The sequence below is a fragment of the Vulpes lagopus genome, chromosome X (assembly GCF_018345385.1).
Source record: "Vulpes lagopus strain Blue_001 chromosome X, ASM1834538v1, whole genome shotgun sequence".
Taxonomy (NCBI): domain Eukaryota; kingdom Metazoa; phylum Chordata; class Mammalia; order Carnivora; family Canidae; genus Vulpes; species Vulpes lagopus.
The window spans coordinates 33,204,055-33,222,668 of record NC_054848.1 but is presented as its reverse complement, the minus strand read 5'-3'; the positions used below and the strand labels follow the sequence as shown (position 1 = coordinate 33,222,668).

Sequence of the window (18,614 nt, the reverse complement as noted above, 5' to 3'; positions counted from 1 at the left end):
GGAAGTGGAGGAAGGAGAAGGGGAAGTGGAGGAGGAAGGAGAGGGGGAAGTGGAGGAAGGAGAGGGGGAAGTGGAGGAAGGAGAAGCAGAAGAGGATGCAGAAGAAGAAGAAAGGGAAGTGGAAAAAGAAGGAGAGGGGGAAGGAAACAAAAGAGAATATGAAGGGGAGGAGGAAGAGGGAGAAGAGGAGGAAAGAGAAAATGAAAGAGAGGAGGAAGAAGGAGGAGAAGCAGGGGAAGGGGAGGAGGAAGAAGAGGGGGAAGCAGGGCAGGAAGAAGGGGAGGGGGAAGAGGAAGGGGAAGAGGAGGTAGGGGAGGAAGAGGGCGAAGGAGAGGGAGAGGAAGAAGAAGAAGAAGGGGAGGAAGAAGAAGGAGACGAGGAGGGGGAAGAGGAGGAAGGAGAGGGGGAGGAGGAAGGGACAGGAAGGGAAGGCGAGAGGGAAGAGGAAATAGAGGATGAGGAGGAAAAAGAAGGGGAAGGGGACAAGGAAGGAGAGGAAGAGGGAGAGGAAGCAGAGTGGGGAGTGAGGGAGAGGGAAGAGAAGGACACTGAAGAAGAGGGGAAATATGAGGAGACAGGAGATGAAGAGAGTGAAAAACAGGGAAGACGGGGTGAAGGAAGAGAGTCCAACAGAGCAAGCAAAATCAGAGGATCTGTGAAATATAACAAAGATAAGGCATACCCCCAAAAGTTTATTACTAACACAGAGGGAAAGGGGAAAGAGCGTGAGGCACAGAGGTTCAAAATGCCAATGCGGTCAAAACAACTTTTAGAAAATGGGCCACCAGGTTCTAAAAAATTCTGGACTAATGTATTACCACATTATTTAGAATTGAAGTAACAAACTTTAAATTTGACTGGATTTGGTCCAGCCAAACAGAGTATCTTACACATAATAGGCACTAAATACATTTTATTAAATTGCTTTTAGGCCGTGGTTACTTTATGTTTGGTATAGTAACAACTGATAAAGACAACATAAGGCACTGGTAAATTTAGCGCCTCTTAAACTAATATTTTTGGTATATTTTTCCCCCAAAATTATGAACCTGTCACTAGAACATATCAAAGGGTCATAGCAGATAAATAACATTATATATTTCTCATTAAAGACAGATTTAGGAGATTGTAGTATACTATTATAAGAGTGTTGCGTTTGTATATGCAAACTGGTCCCTTTAAAGATGGCACAGATCCTTCAGGGCGATAAAAAACATCCATTTCTTATGACTTTATTTCAATCCCTGATGACAGTTTGCCTACCATAAGGAATAATTTTGTAAGATGGATGATATTCTAAAACTAAAATGAAGAATTCATATTTTTAAAAAATAGTGCTTTTTTTTTTTTTACCTTATATGTGTCCTTTTTGCAACAATCTACCAAGTGACAGCTGGATTCAAAGCTTAGATCTTAATGTGACATCTTTTAGTTACTGTCTGGGCAAATGACGGTATATCTCATGAAATGGAGGTGAACCTAAACATATATTCTGGAAGTATGTAAAACTTGTAAGTAGTTATTGGCCAGGCAGAGCACCTCACTGGGGTTCACTTTCCTCATGTGTAAGATGGAGTGGATTGAATGATTGAACTAAGGTCTGTTCTAACTCTCAGATTCTTTTGTTCTAACAGGTGGTTTTCGCCCATTGTGTTTGTCATTTGCATGAAAGTTTTTTAAAACTTTTAATGTCACTTTAAAATCAATCTTTTCTATAAATTATATGTTCTTTACTCCTAAAAACTTAGGCTGAGCCTTCATGTCTCTTGTCTTCTGTTATTCTGTATTCTAAACTTTAACTTCTGAGCTTTACCTGGACTGTCAGAATCTTCATTCCCAATGTCTATTATGTACCCTCAGTGTGTTCTTCATTGACTATTCTGTAATTCTCAGTTCGTTGCTTGTCAGAATGTTCCAAGTAAAATAAAGTGTAAATATATACTGTCAGTAATTGTTTGTGGAAAGAAAAACTAACATTAAGTATTGAATTTTCGAGAGGCTAGAATTCTTTAGCATAAATTCAGTCTTCCCTTAAAATTTTCAGTATGCATTTGATTGTTCTTTATTCGTAGCTCCCTTTTCAACTGATTTCTTGGCCCAGTCCCTTCCATATCTCAGGCATGAGGGATTTCTTCCACTTTAATCAAGGAGGATCTCTATGGTAAATAAACTTCCTGTGAATTTTGGGTAGTCGGATCCTTTGCATATTCTACTCTCCACGAGAAAGAATATGGGGAAAGAGACTAGAATACAAAGAGAAGAAACTCCTAGCAGCAACGGTAGATTTTGTTTTAGCTGCAGGGATCTTTGATCACTTCCCCTAACCAAAGATGCAAACTTGGCATTGCAGGGTTCTACCAAATTCTACCACATTCATTGTCAGTGGAGTAGAATTGATATTTTGATAAAGTGTGTGTTCTGTCCCACTAATGCTAGTGCCCCACATGGTTATTTAAAAAATTGATTTAAAATGATTAACTGAAAAAAAATGATTAACTGAGATGAATGACAGAAGTGGAGTTCCTCAAGGAAAAGCCTTCAGGGAGAAAAGAAACTCTTACACTCAAGTTATTCATGTTAAGGTGTGGGCGTTCTTTCTGCCCTGAAGGCCTTCCTGGCTGGCAATATGAAAATGGTGTTCTGAGCATGCACCCATCTCACTATTTGAACTGGTCTAGAGAGCCACTTTTAAACAGCATTTCCTGCCATTTTTTTCACATTTCCCTGGCCAACAAAAGTGCTTTGTGCTCTTTTAGAAGCAATCGCTCATGCAGGCATAGTATTCTGGTCATAAGAGCATAGACCTAGTCATTTTGAGATGTGAATTAGTACTTGGTTAAACAGATCGGAATAACTGGTTCCTTCTTTATTGTCCTCATCTGCTGGTTGATCAAGCTTTTATTGTAGCTTATTAGGTTATTACTGAGGCCAGTGTGAGGTGTGTGTGTAGAATCCGTTGAGTTACAGTCTCAAGTGAGGACTCTGGCAGAAAAATATTTTAAGGTAAGCTACAAAGGAGTACCACAGAAACTGCTGCTGCTGCCGAACAGCAGCTCCTGAGGTGAGTGCAACGAAACGTTTTCTGTTATTTCATTGTAGAGGTAAACTTGCTATACACGTATGTATTTAAGATAAAATGCTACCATAGAGGAAGGTGCTGTAATTCCTTCTTCCTTCAATCTTCCATTTTACCTGACCTGTAACTTAATATTTGGTATGTGCTATTCATTCAACAAAGAAGCATGTACCAAGCGCCCACTAGGAAACAGCAGCTTTCCCAAATCAGGTAGATCTCAAGAAATGAGGGCTTCTTGCCGTCAAACTCCTGCGGCCCTTTTACCTGTCAGGGACATTAGGTAGGTAAAGATTTCTTGAAATCACACCAGGTAAGGAATTCCTGTGGTTCTGCCTTTAACTATGGCTTAACAATGCCCTTTTGTTACTGGATTCCTCTGTGTTCTTAGCCAGGACTACCCAAAGATAAAAATATCTGAAAACAAATCTATGGCTTTTCTTCATTAAGCCCCTTAATTAAGAAGAAGACAGTGGTTTTATGCCTTGAATATGCCAAGAGTAAGATACAGTTCCCTGATCTCAAGGAACTCTTGGCTGTTCCTATAGGCTAACCAGAAACTTTACCAGTACGGTAGAAAGTTTCAAGAATGGCACTTCAGTGGCCACAGAGAAAGGCTAGGAAAGGGCTTCTGGGGAGCAGTGGTGGTGGAATATAAACTGAGTCATGAGAAGTAAAGCCTAGCATGCAAGCAGCAGGGGCAAGGCTTTCCAGGTTGATGGGAGCCAAGAGGGTATTTCAGCGTAGAGCAACTTAGAGCATCTTTTGGTTCTGGGTAGAGAGGCAAAGGGCCTCATTGTTTGTAAAAGATGCTAAACAACAAAAGTAAGATGCTCACAATTGGGCTTTTATAACCCTCTGACAGCAATATGGAGGGGTCGGGGTCAGAGAGGGACAGGACCAAAACCAGGGATGCCAGTTGGGAGGCAGCTCTAGGAGACCAGGCAGAGACAGAAGAGAAGACTAGGACAGTGTGGACAGAGGGTTGAAGACGTGTTATCAGGAGATCTTCAGGGATAGAATTGGAGGGCTTGGTAAAGAGCTGTAACTTGGAAGGAGCAAAAAGGCCAAGCTTTTCTTGCATGAAGAACCAGGTGCAAAAAGTGCCATGTGCCAAGGCTGAGAACAGAGGAGTAGGGGTGGATTTAGGATCCTGTTTGGTGCTTGTTGATCCGGGAGATATTCCGCAGAGAGATGGATGTCTGGACTTGGAGCTCAGGGGATATTGCTGGGTATTGCCAGCTTTTTATGGGTAGTTAAAACCATGGAGTTGAATGCCAGGCAGCACTCAGCACGAAAAGAGGAGAAGTGAAGAGAGTCCGAGGAAGCACCAATAGGTAACAGGAAGATTGAGAAAGGGAAGTCTGAGAAGGGGGTGGCATAGGAACACTTTTCGGGGAAGAGAAGTGCCGCCCAAGCCAAGGAGGGAGGGTAGTGGAGGGCTGCAGAGGGGTCTGGGAGAGGCCCAGCAGAAAGGATGGCCAGAGCTCACATTGCTAGCAAAGAGGGAGCTCCAGGAAGCCCACCTTTGAATCAGGGACTTTGGTGCCCTGGGAAGAAGCATCTTAGACTTGCTATTACTATATATAAGGGTACATGAGCAAAGGATGTTGTTGAAGTGAGCTTATCAACAAAAAGGAAGAGCCTACAGTGCTCTAAATTTCAGCCTGTGGGGGCAACAACTCTGGAGGCAGCTGTTCTGGTCTTGAGCAGAGCCCGGGGAAAGAGTCCGGGCCCTGGCACCCAATGGATCTGGATTCAAACCCTAGCCCTTCATGGATTAGCTCTGTGGACACCTGGGAAAGCTTTTCCTCTTTTAACCATTCTAAATCTGATTTATTGCTTTTTATAAAGGAAGGGGCCTTTGGAGAGTTCAGTTAGTTTTAACACATGAAACATGTTAGGGGTACTCAGCAAATGGTTGGCCCATGTCCCTCTCATTATCCCCTCTGACCACATCAAGCCCTGTGCGGAACTGCCCTCATGAATCCCAAATCATTGACAGATGTGTGTGAGTGTAGTCCAGTAAACCTGACTTCTGTTTATTCTTATTTATTTTTTGACTTCTGTTTAAATACAACATAGCTAATGCCCCCCCCCATCAGAAAAAAAATTGGCTCATAGAAATAGATCTGTGGGAATGAAGTGAGTTATAATAATGATAACCCTTAAATATGGGGTAGGGTGAAACTCTGCATACAATATATACATGTGCCCAATACTGGCCCTCAATGTTTTAATAAGCATGTTGAAAGGCTCGTACTCACACGGTTCGCCAGAAATTTTGGTGTCAGTGCTGTCATAGGACAACAGATTTGCCTGTGCCCTAATATTTTAATCAAAATAGATTTAAAAATAAAAAGAGTAAAACTGCCTACCAGCAGGAAAGTCTGTATCCTCAGCGTTATAATCACTTTTGCAGGCCTGCTTATCAGTCAAACTGAAATGGATTTGGTGGTGAAAATACCAGATTAGAAATGAACTAAGGGATCAGTACATAGAAAGGAGAAAAAGTTTAGAGATTACAAAGTAGTGACATTAGAAGCCAATAATTTGGAGGTCAAACTGAGAGCCCTTAGGTGCAGTCTGGCTTGCAGACTCATTTTGTTTGGTTTACCAGTGATTTTTTTTTTTAACATTTTTAATCCATTGCCAACATTGAAATACCGGGAAACTTCATACTGTAACAGTGTTTTCTGGACTTGACTTGTTGGAAATTCTGAGGCCACGCTAGCCCACAATCCAGCCAAGGCACCCCTCCACTTTCCTATCACCCTAGGCTGTTCATGACAGGACCTGTCTTCTTCCCTTGCTTGTTCTAGCTGCTGGGCTCCTGGCAGAGCATAAAGGGAGGTGTACAAGAGAGTAGAAAAATAAATGAACCCTTTAAGGTGAATTATTTTCTAGTGATAAGATCTGGAACATTACGGCCAAAAGGTGTCCAAGCCTCTTGGTTTTTGATGGTCCTTGATGTGTACTAGGGAATCTTAAAATCACTTGTATTTGAATACAGATACTCACTGTTTGCTTGTATTATTTTCTCTGTAAATAATCTTTTTAATTTTGATGCAGACCCTCTGAGGTAGGTATTACTAGTGTTATTTTCCCATTTTACAGAGAAACTGTAAGTATATTATTAGGTACCTTGCTCAGGCTGTGATTGATAGTACAGAACTTGGAAAACAGTACTTAGGTCTTTGTATTAAATGCCCTTCCCACTCTCTCCTCATGCCTCAGTGAGTTCTGGTGTAGTATAAATATGAACTTATGTGTTAACCCTTCTTGTCCTAAAAAAACCTTAAAATTGAGATTTTTAAAATATACACTTCCCCACCTGGTATTATGTAGATATAGTTTTATGCCCCACCTGGTATTATGTAGATACAGTTTTATGCTCTATTAATCTATTTGGAAAATACTGTCCACCCTATATGACATTGAGGCATCTCATAAATTGAGAATTGTAGCATAAATTTTACACTTTATAGTCTCTTTTAAAAACTTGTTTAAAACCCCTTATTGAAATATAATACATATAGAAAAGAGCATGTGTATTTTCCACAAAGTGACCATGCCCATATAGTCAACACCCAGATCAAGGTAGGGCACACTGTCGGCTTCCCAGAGGCTCCCCTCCAAACCCCCATCCAGGCACTTCCATTCCCCCAGGATGACCACTATGCCAATATCTGATAGCAGCCTCTAGTTTTTCAAGGATTCGATGTAGCTGTATTGTTAAGCAAACTGAAACCTCACAAGGGACATTCAGTTTCTTGATATTTCCCATAAGAAATGCAAAACGTGTGACCCTGCGCCTGACCCAGGAGTGCAGCTCCCTGCGCTATGTCCGACCAACCGCCCTTTTGTGCGAGCCAGGCCCATTCAGTAAATGACACAGTAAAGAAGTTACTGTGGTCCCAACACAGGATACATTTCCATTGAACATTCTAGACTGCTTTACACCTTATGTGGTTCTGGTGACAAGAATATATTTAAACTTTGCCCTTTCTCTTCGTAAAATGACAGTACTCTGCCAATCTCTCCTAAATTGTTTCGGTTTGAAGGTAAGTACTATATGTGATTTAAAGTAGTTGTCCAGATGTGAATAGATTAATTTTAAATGTGCTTAAGTGTAAAGTTCTACAACTCATGTGATTTCTAGTGAAAATGGTTTCTAAGAGCTTTCTCAAAGTTAGAAAATGACATTGTTCTAGAAGTTCTTCATTGTTAGATTTTCATAGTTATGAGTAAATTTATAGTTCATTATAAAAGAGATGTGTGTTTTGCTTATTTCTAAAATAAGATAAAATGTCATGTTCCTTTTTATAATAGCATGATATTGTCCTGTAGTTACATTAATATCTTAGTTCACTAGCATGACTGGAGTTAACCCAGCTGCTAAACTAGCAGAATTCTCCAATAGAAGAGGACTTTGCTGGAACACAGCTCACTGCCCCTCCCTCTAGCAGACAGATGGACACAGTCTGAAATTCTCTGTCTTGGGAACACTGTTCTTTCCAAGTGGTCTTCATTTATGTACATTCATGAATACATCCATCAGCCATAAATCTTAAATCTAGTAATCTTGCTTCTCATTCCCCTCCAGAGTAGTCTCTGATCACTTTACCTTCTCATAATGTGCTTCTGGCTAGGCATAATATACAATATAAATCACTTAGAAGGGAAATTATGCAGGAAAAAAAGAAAGCTTTAAAATTACTGGTAAATTGTAGCTACCTTGTAGTTAACCCTACCCAACCTAAACGTCCAGCACATCCTTTAATATAGCTGTCCACCCTGGTACTGTGTTTTCCTCTCTTGCTTTCCCCTCTTGCATGTACTACCTCATGACCCTTTGCTTAACCTAAGTCAAGGCTTCACTTCTGGATCGCTTGTCCTTTGGGAAAATGCTATTAGGCCACATCCTTAGTGCTATTGGCCTGAGGATGCCACTTAAATCTGTTACTAAGGTGTGAAATATAAACATACTCTCTCCCTAGCCTGAACTCTCACATTTTGTATTTTTGCCAGAAGAAAGATGAGTTAATTAGGAGAGGTATTATTTTCAAACTTATCCATTAAAGGTTCCTTTGGATGCCCAGCTCACACTTAGCTAAACAGCAACTAGGAGGGTGATCACGAGAAGCTAGTTACTATGTTGAAAAAATATAAAGGATGTATGTCATATGAGGCAAATATGGCCGAGGTGAACTTTGTAAAAACATTCTTCAAGGGAGTAAATGACACTGATTCCTTACTGCCTCGCCTATTTTAGGGACCCTTATACATTTAGTGAAGTGTATACATGAAAAGCATAGGAAAAAAGTCCAATAAGAAGCCTGATCTCTTAATGACAAAAAATAAGCAGTATTCCACCCAAACTACGAAACTGCAAAAAAAAAAAAAAAAAACCTCAGTATAGAATAAAGAATATAGCTAATATTTTCCACCTATACTTAGTATCACGTGATTTACTGTGTCTATCAAATCCATAGACAGGCTGTCTTATAATTTAGATTAATTGGACAGGAGCCAGATGAACTAAGTTCTGCCTCTGGTTTTCCCTCTGCTTTAAATAACCAGGAGCAAACCACTTAAACTGCCTATGTCCCTTTATCTTCTTCCTGGAATGTAAGTAATTATACTTAACTCTTGTGAATATCAGTGAATTATACTTCTGAAGTGATTTTAAATCCCTGTGTTTTGGAAAATGAACATAATATATAGATATGCTTATGTTATAATGCTATAGTAGAAAGCTTTTTAACTTCTCTAAAGTTGAAAAGCATTCTTTTGAGACAGCTCAGAAAGCACATTTTTTTTTCCATTTTAACCTTGTCGTAGATGCTAATAGAATTTTGGGAATCCTAGTCATTGAAAATGTTAAAATAGATCAATGTGCATAAAAGCCTTGGTAATACAGTAACTTGATATGCATGATAGGTTATGCAGTATTTTATTTCTTTGCCTTTGGTATTTGAATTCATATTCTGTGTGTTCTTTGAGATGCTATAAATTCATGACTGCAATATCAAATCTCTGTGTTTTTTTTTTTTAAAGAAAATCTTACCTCTTCTCTGCTTATCAATTTTGACACAGGATCATGAGTTTTCAGAAGATGAAGAACCAGAGGATATGGCTGAGGAACTTGATGAAGATCTGGAAAGTAAGAAGAATGTTCCAGCAGATGTGGCCAGTGACAACTCCGTTAAAAAGGTATTGACACCACTGGAAAGGTATGATGATATGTGCTTAAATCCTGAGATCCTGCCTAAGAGCAAGCATATGGATTCCATGGTCTCTGCAGGGGGCAGAATCCAACTTTCTTTGGGAGCAGAAATACTTCTCTGAATAGCTTGGTTCATGTGCTGTAGGAAAAGCTTTGGAAAATTTATGAATCAGAGTCACTTTGTTTCTAACACCCTTTCCACACTTCTTGGTAGCATTCTGTCCCCTGCTTGAGTGGAAATCAACTAATATGGGCCAGTGTAATATACTGTTGAGAAATTAACCGAGAAACGATGAAATTACAAAGTCAGGAGCCCTATACTTGTGGCAGAAATGGGGTGTGTATGCATGCATATACACGTGTGTGTTTATACATATATGGACAAGTGAAAGCTATTCACAGCAGTGTTAGAGGCTGTGATTGGATCTCTGCAGATGTGGTGTAGAAGAAAGGAATTATAGGAGGAAAAGGAGGATATATCACTGAGAAAGAGGTAGTCATCCTTAACATGGATCTAGGAATGCCAAAAACATCTCTTCCAATTTGGCAGTTTTGTCGGAGAGTGACACTATTAGGAGACAGTTGGTAGGTTTGAAATCATTCATTTGCTAACACTGCTCTGAGTGAATTTCATAGGTGTGGAATTTAGTAACCCAAACCGAATGACACTATATTGATTCGTTTTCATTTTCAGTTTTTGTACCTTTTGCAGAGAGCACTGACTTAATCATACCTTCTTATTGATGAATCACTCGCATCATTGGTCTGTGCAAGTCTCCTCTTTATTTAAATTGATTCCCTTATAGTTCTCCTTTTACCATAACATAGACAACCACACCACTGACACTTGCTTGTCCTTTTATTTGAATGTGCACTTGTAAAATATGTATTGCTTCATGTGCATGTATTTTTAATTTACAAAATGAGGTTGTGCTGTAAAAGGTCGTTTTCTTCCTTAATTCCTTTCTCAAGACTCCTTCCTCTCTCTGAGAAAAAAAAATGTTCTAGCAGTTACTGTTTTCTTTCAGAGGGAGGGAAAGATTTATAAGGAATATTTAAGAGTTCCAGTTTGGGTGGTCCCGGAAATTCTTTAACACAAAATTCCTGAAACTCCATTTTGACAGTGTAAAATGCTGAACTAATTCATATACCAACTAACATTCATGAATCTTCTTTGAGTAGAATTCTTGAATCATACAACTTTTTGGAATCACAAAATTTTAAGCTAGAAGGGACATTAGTGATCACTTGGCATCTGAGGAAAAGGCCCAGCAAAATTAAGCAGTAGTCACATGTTTATGTTGTTAGCTAGAGGCTGACTCCAGAACCCTTGCCTAAAACCTAAATGATGTTTTCTAGCCCATCACCATTATGTTTTTTTATTATATTGTGTCTTTACCATTTATAGGACGAGACAACCAAACAAGAGAAACGAGCTATTTGTGAATACAATGAAAATCCAAAAGGTATGAACACATTTAACTTCAAAAATCCAGATAACCTTAACATGCACACATACATGCATGCATACATATGCACACATGTGCTGGAGTTGAGGCATTAGAGCTAACACATGTATTTTCTTCTCTTTACTGTTGCACGAGCCTCATGACAAGATATGAAATACATGCCACAGGCATACTTGTTCTCACTAATCACCACCACAGTGTCTTCATATAAAATATTCACATTACTAAAAAAAATTAAAAATAAATAAATAAATAAAATAAAATAATAAAATAAAATATTCACATTACTCATGGCACTGCATTTTTTTCTTTTCAACCAGTAGTATTAAGTTGGGCTTTTGTCCCACATCTCAGTTTATATCTCTGTTGGGCACTGCCAGACCCTGTTGTTAAAGACCAGGCTGGCCTGGAGCCACAGCTGGCCATTCCATTATTTCCCCCAGAGTTCAGACCTGAGTCTTTGATCTTATTGTGGACATTTAAGATAGCTCCTTTCCCAAGCCTAACTGTTGGTGTAGAGAACAGGTGCCACAGAATAGAGAGGACTGTGATTACCCTTGAGACCTATATTTTCTATAGCCAGGTCATCTGGTTTTTCCTATATAATCCCTATATTATGTTTCCACACCATCACATCAAAGTGTGCTTTTTTGCTGTGTCCTCATTAAAAATAACCATTCAGAGTAGTGGATATCTCCTCTGAACTTAGGCAGAAGGAGTAAGTAGTTCCCTTAATACTTTTTTCCTTCTAACTTCTGCAGAGAGTAGTAAGTCTTAGAATATTTTAAACAAAATATTAAAATATTTATTGTCTTTAAGTATTCTTAGCATGTAGTCTAAAGTGTTAAAAAGAAATTAAGATTTTAAGTAGTTGATAATATAAAATTAAAAGAATGCATATGCTTCATGAGTATACTTCAAAGATTTCTATTCATTTATATAACATGTGGATCAATTTGGAACACCAAAAAGTAACATGACCATTTGAGTACAAATAATTTAATTATTACTAAGTTAATTTAAAAAGATAACATTTTATGGAAGTCTTTCCTAATACTCACTGTTACCTTTGTATTTGGGCACTGGTCATGCAAACATCTACAACACAAGTCAGGTCATTCTGGGCTTTTTTGCCTCAACCTTCCAAGAAATATGCAGTGTAGACCTTATCCACTTCTCTAGTGGTATGCTCTCTTTAGTATTACCCCATAATTCTAGGTTGATAGAGTTGCACTGAGGGCATCGGGACTTATCTTTTTCACATTAATTAGAAAAAATATTTCTGAATGTATCCTATTGTAGGAAACATGCATTATCATGCAAAGAGCAGTTCTTCAGAAGTCCTGAATGATAGTGAATCAACACCAAATAAAGATGTGAAAAAATCAAAGAAGGTAAGTGAAATTTATATTTCATTTTAGTGTTAAGACCAAATATTGAATGCTCCTTTTTACTTTTTATACAGTGATCCACATAATTTATCTCAATATGAGCTTTTATGGCCGCAAAACATGTAAAGAATTTCAAGAGATGTTTCACGTTTTAACATAGCTATTTATTTACTGGACTTTAGATGGAGTCAGGTTGCCCTGCCAGAATTTAATAGCATGTTCCTTTCAATAATTCCATTCATGCTGATTCAATTTACAGGAAAAGATACACAAAAGAACTTTCTTGCTTAACTTCTAAGAGTATCATCATGACAAGAGTCTAGAAGAAAGTAAGGCAAAACCAAGAAATAGGATGAACGCAAAACTAAAGGTGTTTGTACTTAGGAAACATGACCACATGCTACTTCAACCTCTCCTGCTGGATACCTGTTTCGGAGTTGTTAACAGTCTGGTAGATAAGTTTCTTCTTGGAAGTTACTCTTTCCACTTGCAGGAGAACTTTCTGTAATCATGAGAGCACATTTCCAGGTAGAAGTGTTAGAAGGAAATGTGGAAGAAAAGATCAATGAAAGGCCTTGTTAATTCTTGTTCAGCCTTCAGGTTTCAGCTTAAAGTAGTCATTACACATAGAGGCCTCTTGTGACCAGCTGCACTTAGATCAATTATGTCCCCTTACTGTTCTCTCACATAACACCCTTTTCTAATCCTTCTTTGTATTTATCATAATTGACAATTGCATAGTGAAAGGTACATTTATTTGCTTTATGACTCTCTCCAACCACTGGCCTATGGTACAGAAACTATTTTCTGTTTTACTTTCCAGGGAATCCTTAGCATGTAGCACAGTCCCTGGTACATATAGTACATGGTAAATGCTCAGTACATATTTTTGGTCGACAATGAACTATAAAACATGAGGTAAGAAAGAGGACAGGATGAAGGTAAAACCAGGAGCAGACCTTAGAGTAGTAAACAGCCTGTCTTTTGCCACTCTGAAATTCCTTTCAGAATTACTTAAGAAATTTCAAGTAAAAATTTTGGCATAGGTCCCCCCATTGTTATCTTTTACTAAAAATTACTTTGTGAGTATTCTTATCTTTATAAAAATTGCCTTATGTTTAGATTATCATACCCAAGAGATAGCTGTGATCTGGTTCAAAGGATCCTTCAGAATTACTCTTCTTCTTAGAATTATGTGTGTCATCAAGTGTTAGGAACAGATTCTCTGTCTAGTAGAGAAGAACATTTAACAGATACTCTCCTATACTTCATAGCAATCCTGTGAAGACTTTTTTCCAATTATAAGAGCTCAGGAAAAGACTTTGAAAAAGAAAATCAAATATGAGGGACAGAGATGAAAAGTAGAGGAGTCAGGAGACAAAAGAACCTAAGAGGAAAAATGAAGCAGCAGAGGAAAATATGCAAAACACACCTCAGACCGAATGAAAACATTCTAGAACACCCTGATGGAGTTTCAGGACTTTTTCAGGCTGTCTAGTCTTCAGCATGGCATTTCCCATAGACGAGAGGATTTGGATACATAGGACTAGAAGAGAGGGCTGAGCTGGGGGAGAAACGCCATGCGAGAGGCAGAGTGGCCTGCTCCTAAGTGCTGGCACCAGTAGGTGAGACAAAGGTGAGGTCAGGCCAGGATGCCAGGCTACAGCAGACTGTGGGTGCCAGACTGAAGAATTCAATCTTGAACTTAGATTCTACTTAAATTCTAATTTATACCTAGTGGAAAAATATACTTCAGTAAATAAATGCACATGTACTCAGTTAAAGAAAATAAACAAAAAGTATTGAAAATCATATTTTAAAAGCCAAGCAGTAATAAATATATTTCCTACTTAAAGAATATACTATTATTCTGCATATTTTAAAAAGGAAATAGATGATTTAGGTAAGATTTTTTTTCAGTCATTACCACATGACCTTTTTTTTTTTTTTAATTTTTTTTAAATTTTTTATTTATTTATGATAGTCACAGAGAGAGAGAGAGGCAGAGACACAGGCAGAGGGAGAAGCAGGCTCCATGCACCGGGAGCCTGATGTGGGATTCGATCCCAGGTCTCCAGGATCAGGCCCTGGGCCAAAGGCAGGCGCCAAACCGCTGCGCCACCCAGGGATCCCCACATGACCTTTTTTAATCTACAGTGTGTGTAACCTATTTATACCATCCAAGCCAAACAAATCAAACTGCTGTTAAAGCTGGGAAAGTAAATAATGCATTAATTCATATCAAAGGAAACATATGTTTGAGATTTTGCATTCCCATCCCCCTACCCCCTGGGTATTTAGACAGACACCGCAAAGATAAGGAAAAGAAAAAATTGTACTCTTGGCATCTACAAAACAATTCACCACTGAATTTTGTTTTGGTGATTTTAAATGTTTCAGACAGACAGGTTGGAACCTATGGCTTTAACTGGCAGCAGAAATCTTTTGGTAGGTGATTGTTATATCTAGAAATGATCAAATACTACTTTTCCAGACTGTAGCCACTGCTGATTATTTGCATCCACAGCTAGCCACTAAGACAAATGAGTTATTGGCTTAGCTTCCACCTAAGGTAGCTAATGGAAAAAAGCAGTAAACTTTCAGCTATTAAAAATAATTTCTCTACATTATAGAATTAGTTTATTCATGTATTTACTTAGCATATACTAATTGGTTATCTCTTAATGTGTCAGGCACAAGGCCAGAGGCTGCAGATACAGAGGGTAAAGATCCAGTGCCTCCCCTCAGAAACTAGCTGCAGCATGACAGACTCCCTGGATAGTTCCCCATGCCAGTTCACAGTCAATAGATCTCTTTGCACTCTCACTACCATAAATAAAAGTTGCTGAGATGAGAATTTCTCCACCAAAAAAGTATGCTTGTGAATTCTTGCCTTTCTTAGTTATTACCTTTTCTCTGATGGCATGCTCTGTTGACGGTTGCAAGCTACAAACAAGCACACTCACTTCTACTACACAGTTAGCTTTATTCTCTATTGTGAGGAGGAAAACTGGAGGTAGATTATACATATGATCTCCCGTCATTGTCTGTTTTTCCCAAGCCTAAAACCTGAGACAGTCTCTCTCAGGCTACCCAATAATGACTCCTCTGCTTTTTGAAAAAGAGTTTTATTGAGGCGTAATTGACATGTACTAAACAACACATATTTAAAGTATATAATTTGATTACTTCTGACGTATGCATACACCTATGAAGCCATAATCAAAAGAGAGTGAACAGTGCCATTATTGGCAGAGGGTCCTTTGTGCTTCTTTGTGACCCCTGTCTATGCCCCCTGCCATCCTCAGCAAACCCCTGATCTTCCTTTGATCATCATACATTATTTGTGTGATGCAAGTTCTAGATTTGTATATAAATGAAATCCTACACTATGTACTCTTTTTGTTTTGCTTCCTTTGTTCAGCATAATTGTTTTGAAATCCATCCACGTGCATGTCAATAGTTCATTCCTTTCTGTTGCTGAGTAGTATTCCAAGTTAATTTTTTATATGGTGAGGGTATGAACTGAAGTTCATTCTTTTCTTTTTTTCATATGTACATCTGATCATTCTAGCACCATATGTTGAAGAAAGACTTTTTCTACTGAATTGTCTTCACAGAAATCAGTTAGCTTTTCCATGTGTGGGCATATTTCTGTAATATGTATTCTGTTTCTTTGATCTGCTTATCTTGCACCAGTCCCACACTGTGCTGATTACTATAGCTTCATAATAAGTCTTGAAATCAGGAAGTGTTAGTCCTTCAACTTTGTTATTTTTCAAACTTGTCTTGGCTATTCTAGGCCCTTTGCATTTCTATATGAAATTTTAGAATCAGTTTGTCAATTCCTGAAAAAATGCCTGCTGAAATTTTGATTGAGATTCCTTGGAGCCTACAGATGAATTTGCGAAGAATTAACATCTTGACAATATTAAGTCTCCCAACTCATGAAGATACTTCTCCATTTATGGATGTCTTAAATTTCTCTTAGTAATGTTTTGTAGTTTTTAGTGTACAGGTCTTACACAGATTTTGTCAGATATATTTTATATCTTCTGTTTTTTATTCCCTAATCAACTGGTTAGAAGTTTATCAACTTTATTGATCTTTTCAGAGAGATAGTTTTTGGTTTCATCAAGTGTTTCTGTATTGTTTTATATTTTATGTGCACTCTAATCTTTATAATTTTCTGTCTTCTACTTTCTTTTGGGTTAATTTACGCTTCTTTCTCTAGTTTCTTAACATGGAAGTTGAGGTCACTGATTTGAAACTTTTCTTATTTCTTAATATGGTCTTTTTGTGCCAGAAATTTCCCCCCTGAAGTACTTGATAGGTTGTGTTTTCATTTTCATTCAGTTCAAAATATTCTCTGATTTCTTCTTTGGCTTACGGGCTATTTAATTTCAACGTATTTGGGCATTTTCCATAGAGGTTTCTGATATAATTTCTAATTTAATTACATTGTGATTGGAGAACATATTTAGTATGACTTGAGTCCTTTTAAATTTATCAAAACCTGTTTATGGCCCCAAATCAGGTCTTTCTTGGTTAGTGTCTCATGTGCACTTGAGAAGGTTGAGAAGCATGCTGTTGTTAGGTGGAGTGTCCTATCAATGTCAGTTGCATTGAATTGGTTGATAGTATTGCTTATGTATTTTCTATCCTTCCTGATTTCCTGTCTACTTATAATATCTATTATTGACAGAGGGGTATTAAAATCCCTAAACACAGTTGTGGATTTATCTATTTCTCCTTGTACTTCTATTAGTTTTTATTTCTCCTTGTACTTCTATTAGTTTTTGTTTCATGTGTTTTAAAGCTGATATTAGGTTATGTAACATGTAGGATTGTTATATTCTCTTAATTAATTGATTCCTTTATCATGAAATGACTTCTTTACCCCTGATAATATTTGCTCTGGTCCAGTTGGTCAGATATTATATAGCCACCCTTGCTTTCTTTTGATTAGAGCTATCCTGTTATATCTTTTTCCATCCTTTTACTTTTAACTCATTTGTGATTTTATATTTGAAGTGCATTTGATTTAGGCAACATATAGATGGATTTTGCTTTTTTAATCTAATCTGAAAATCCCTGCTATTAGAGCATTTAACTCTTCTATTTCTTTGATATGCTTATATTGAATTGATCATTAATGCAGTTACATTTAAATCTATCATATTACTATTTGTATTCTTATCTCTAAAAAATGCTAACGATTATCTGTTACTAATAGAGCTGTACTAGCTTTCCTTTGGTTAGCACTCATCTGATACATCTTTTTTCATTCTTTTACTTGTGTTTTAAATGAGTCTCTTGTAAATGGCCTACAAGCTGGATTTTATCTTTAAAATTTTTAATATACATACCTAAAATTGAAACCTAGTTAATGTTTCTGTCTTTTCCCTAAATAATACTAAGATCTTAGAAGAGTTTTCTCTCCTCTCACCCCTCTTTTCCCATTTTACATGTTATTGCATCCAGTATTTTAACTTTTTAGCCTCACCAGTCAAATGTTACCATTATTTGTTATACCATTTTCCTACTCACCATTCCATTTTACATCTCCCGTGTCCTTCCTGGGATCCATTTTCTTCTCCCTGAAGAAATCCTTTGGAAGTTCCTGTCATAGATTTCATTTTGTAGTTAATAACTTTTTCAGTTTCTGTTCACTTACAAATGAATTCGTACGGCCGGTTGACAATTATTTTCTCTTGATATCTTCTCCCATTGTTCCTGTTAAGAAATTTGCTTTGGTATAATTACTTTTAACTTTGTATCAAATGTCCTTTCTCCCTGGCTGGGTTTTTACATTACTTATCTTTGATGTACTTTAAGTTCACTCTGAAATGCCTAGGTGGGAATTTCTTTTGCTTTAACTTTCTTCTAATTCATTATGACTCTTGAATCTCAGAATTCAAGTCATTTATCAGTTTAAGAAAATTATCATCCAGGGAACCCTGAGTGGCGCAGCGGTTTGGCGCCTGCCTTTGGCCCAGGGTGCGATCCTGGAGACCCGGGATCGAATCCCACGTCGGGCTCCCGGTGCATGGAGCCTGCTTCTCCCTCTGCCTGTGTCTCTGCCTCTCTCTCTCTGTGTGTGTGACTATCATAAATAAACATTAAAAAAAAAAAAGAAAATTATCATCCATTATATGTCTGAATATTTCCTCACTCCTCTTTGGAATTCTGATACAGAACTTTTCATTCTGGGGCACCTGGGTGGCTCAGTCGGTTAAACATCTTCTGCATTCGGCTTGGATCATGAGCCCAGGACCCTGGGATTCTAGTCCTGCATCAGGCTCCCTACTCAATGGGGAGTGTGCCCCTCCCTCTCCATCTGCCTCTCCCCTAGCTCATGCTCTCCCTTTCTCTCTCTCAAATAAATAAATAAAATCTTTTTTTAAAAAAACAAAACATTTCATTCTGTTATCCATCTCTTTTAATGTTAC

General features: G+C 37.9%; 1 protein-coding gene across 3 annotated transcripts in view; it reads left to right on the top strand.

Annotated features, from left to right (window-relative positions):
• RPGR (retinitis pigmentosa GTPase regulator) overlaps positions 1-18,614 on the top strand; it is a 273,551-nt gene that overhangs the window by 252,124 nt on the left and 2,813 nt on the right. For all 3 annotated transcript variants that reach the window (XM_041741610.1, XM_041741611.1, XM_041741609.1), the window contains 3 exons: positions 9,173-9,289; positions 10,711-10,768; positions 12,074-12,165. In XM_041741610.1, coding sequence (XP_041597544.1) covers positions 9,173-9,289; positions 10,711-10,768; positions 12,074-12,165 — 267 coding nt within the window. The remainder of the gene's footprint in view (positions 1-9,172; positions 9,290-10,710; positions 10,769-12,073; positions 12,166-18,614) is intronic.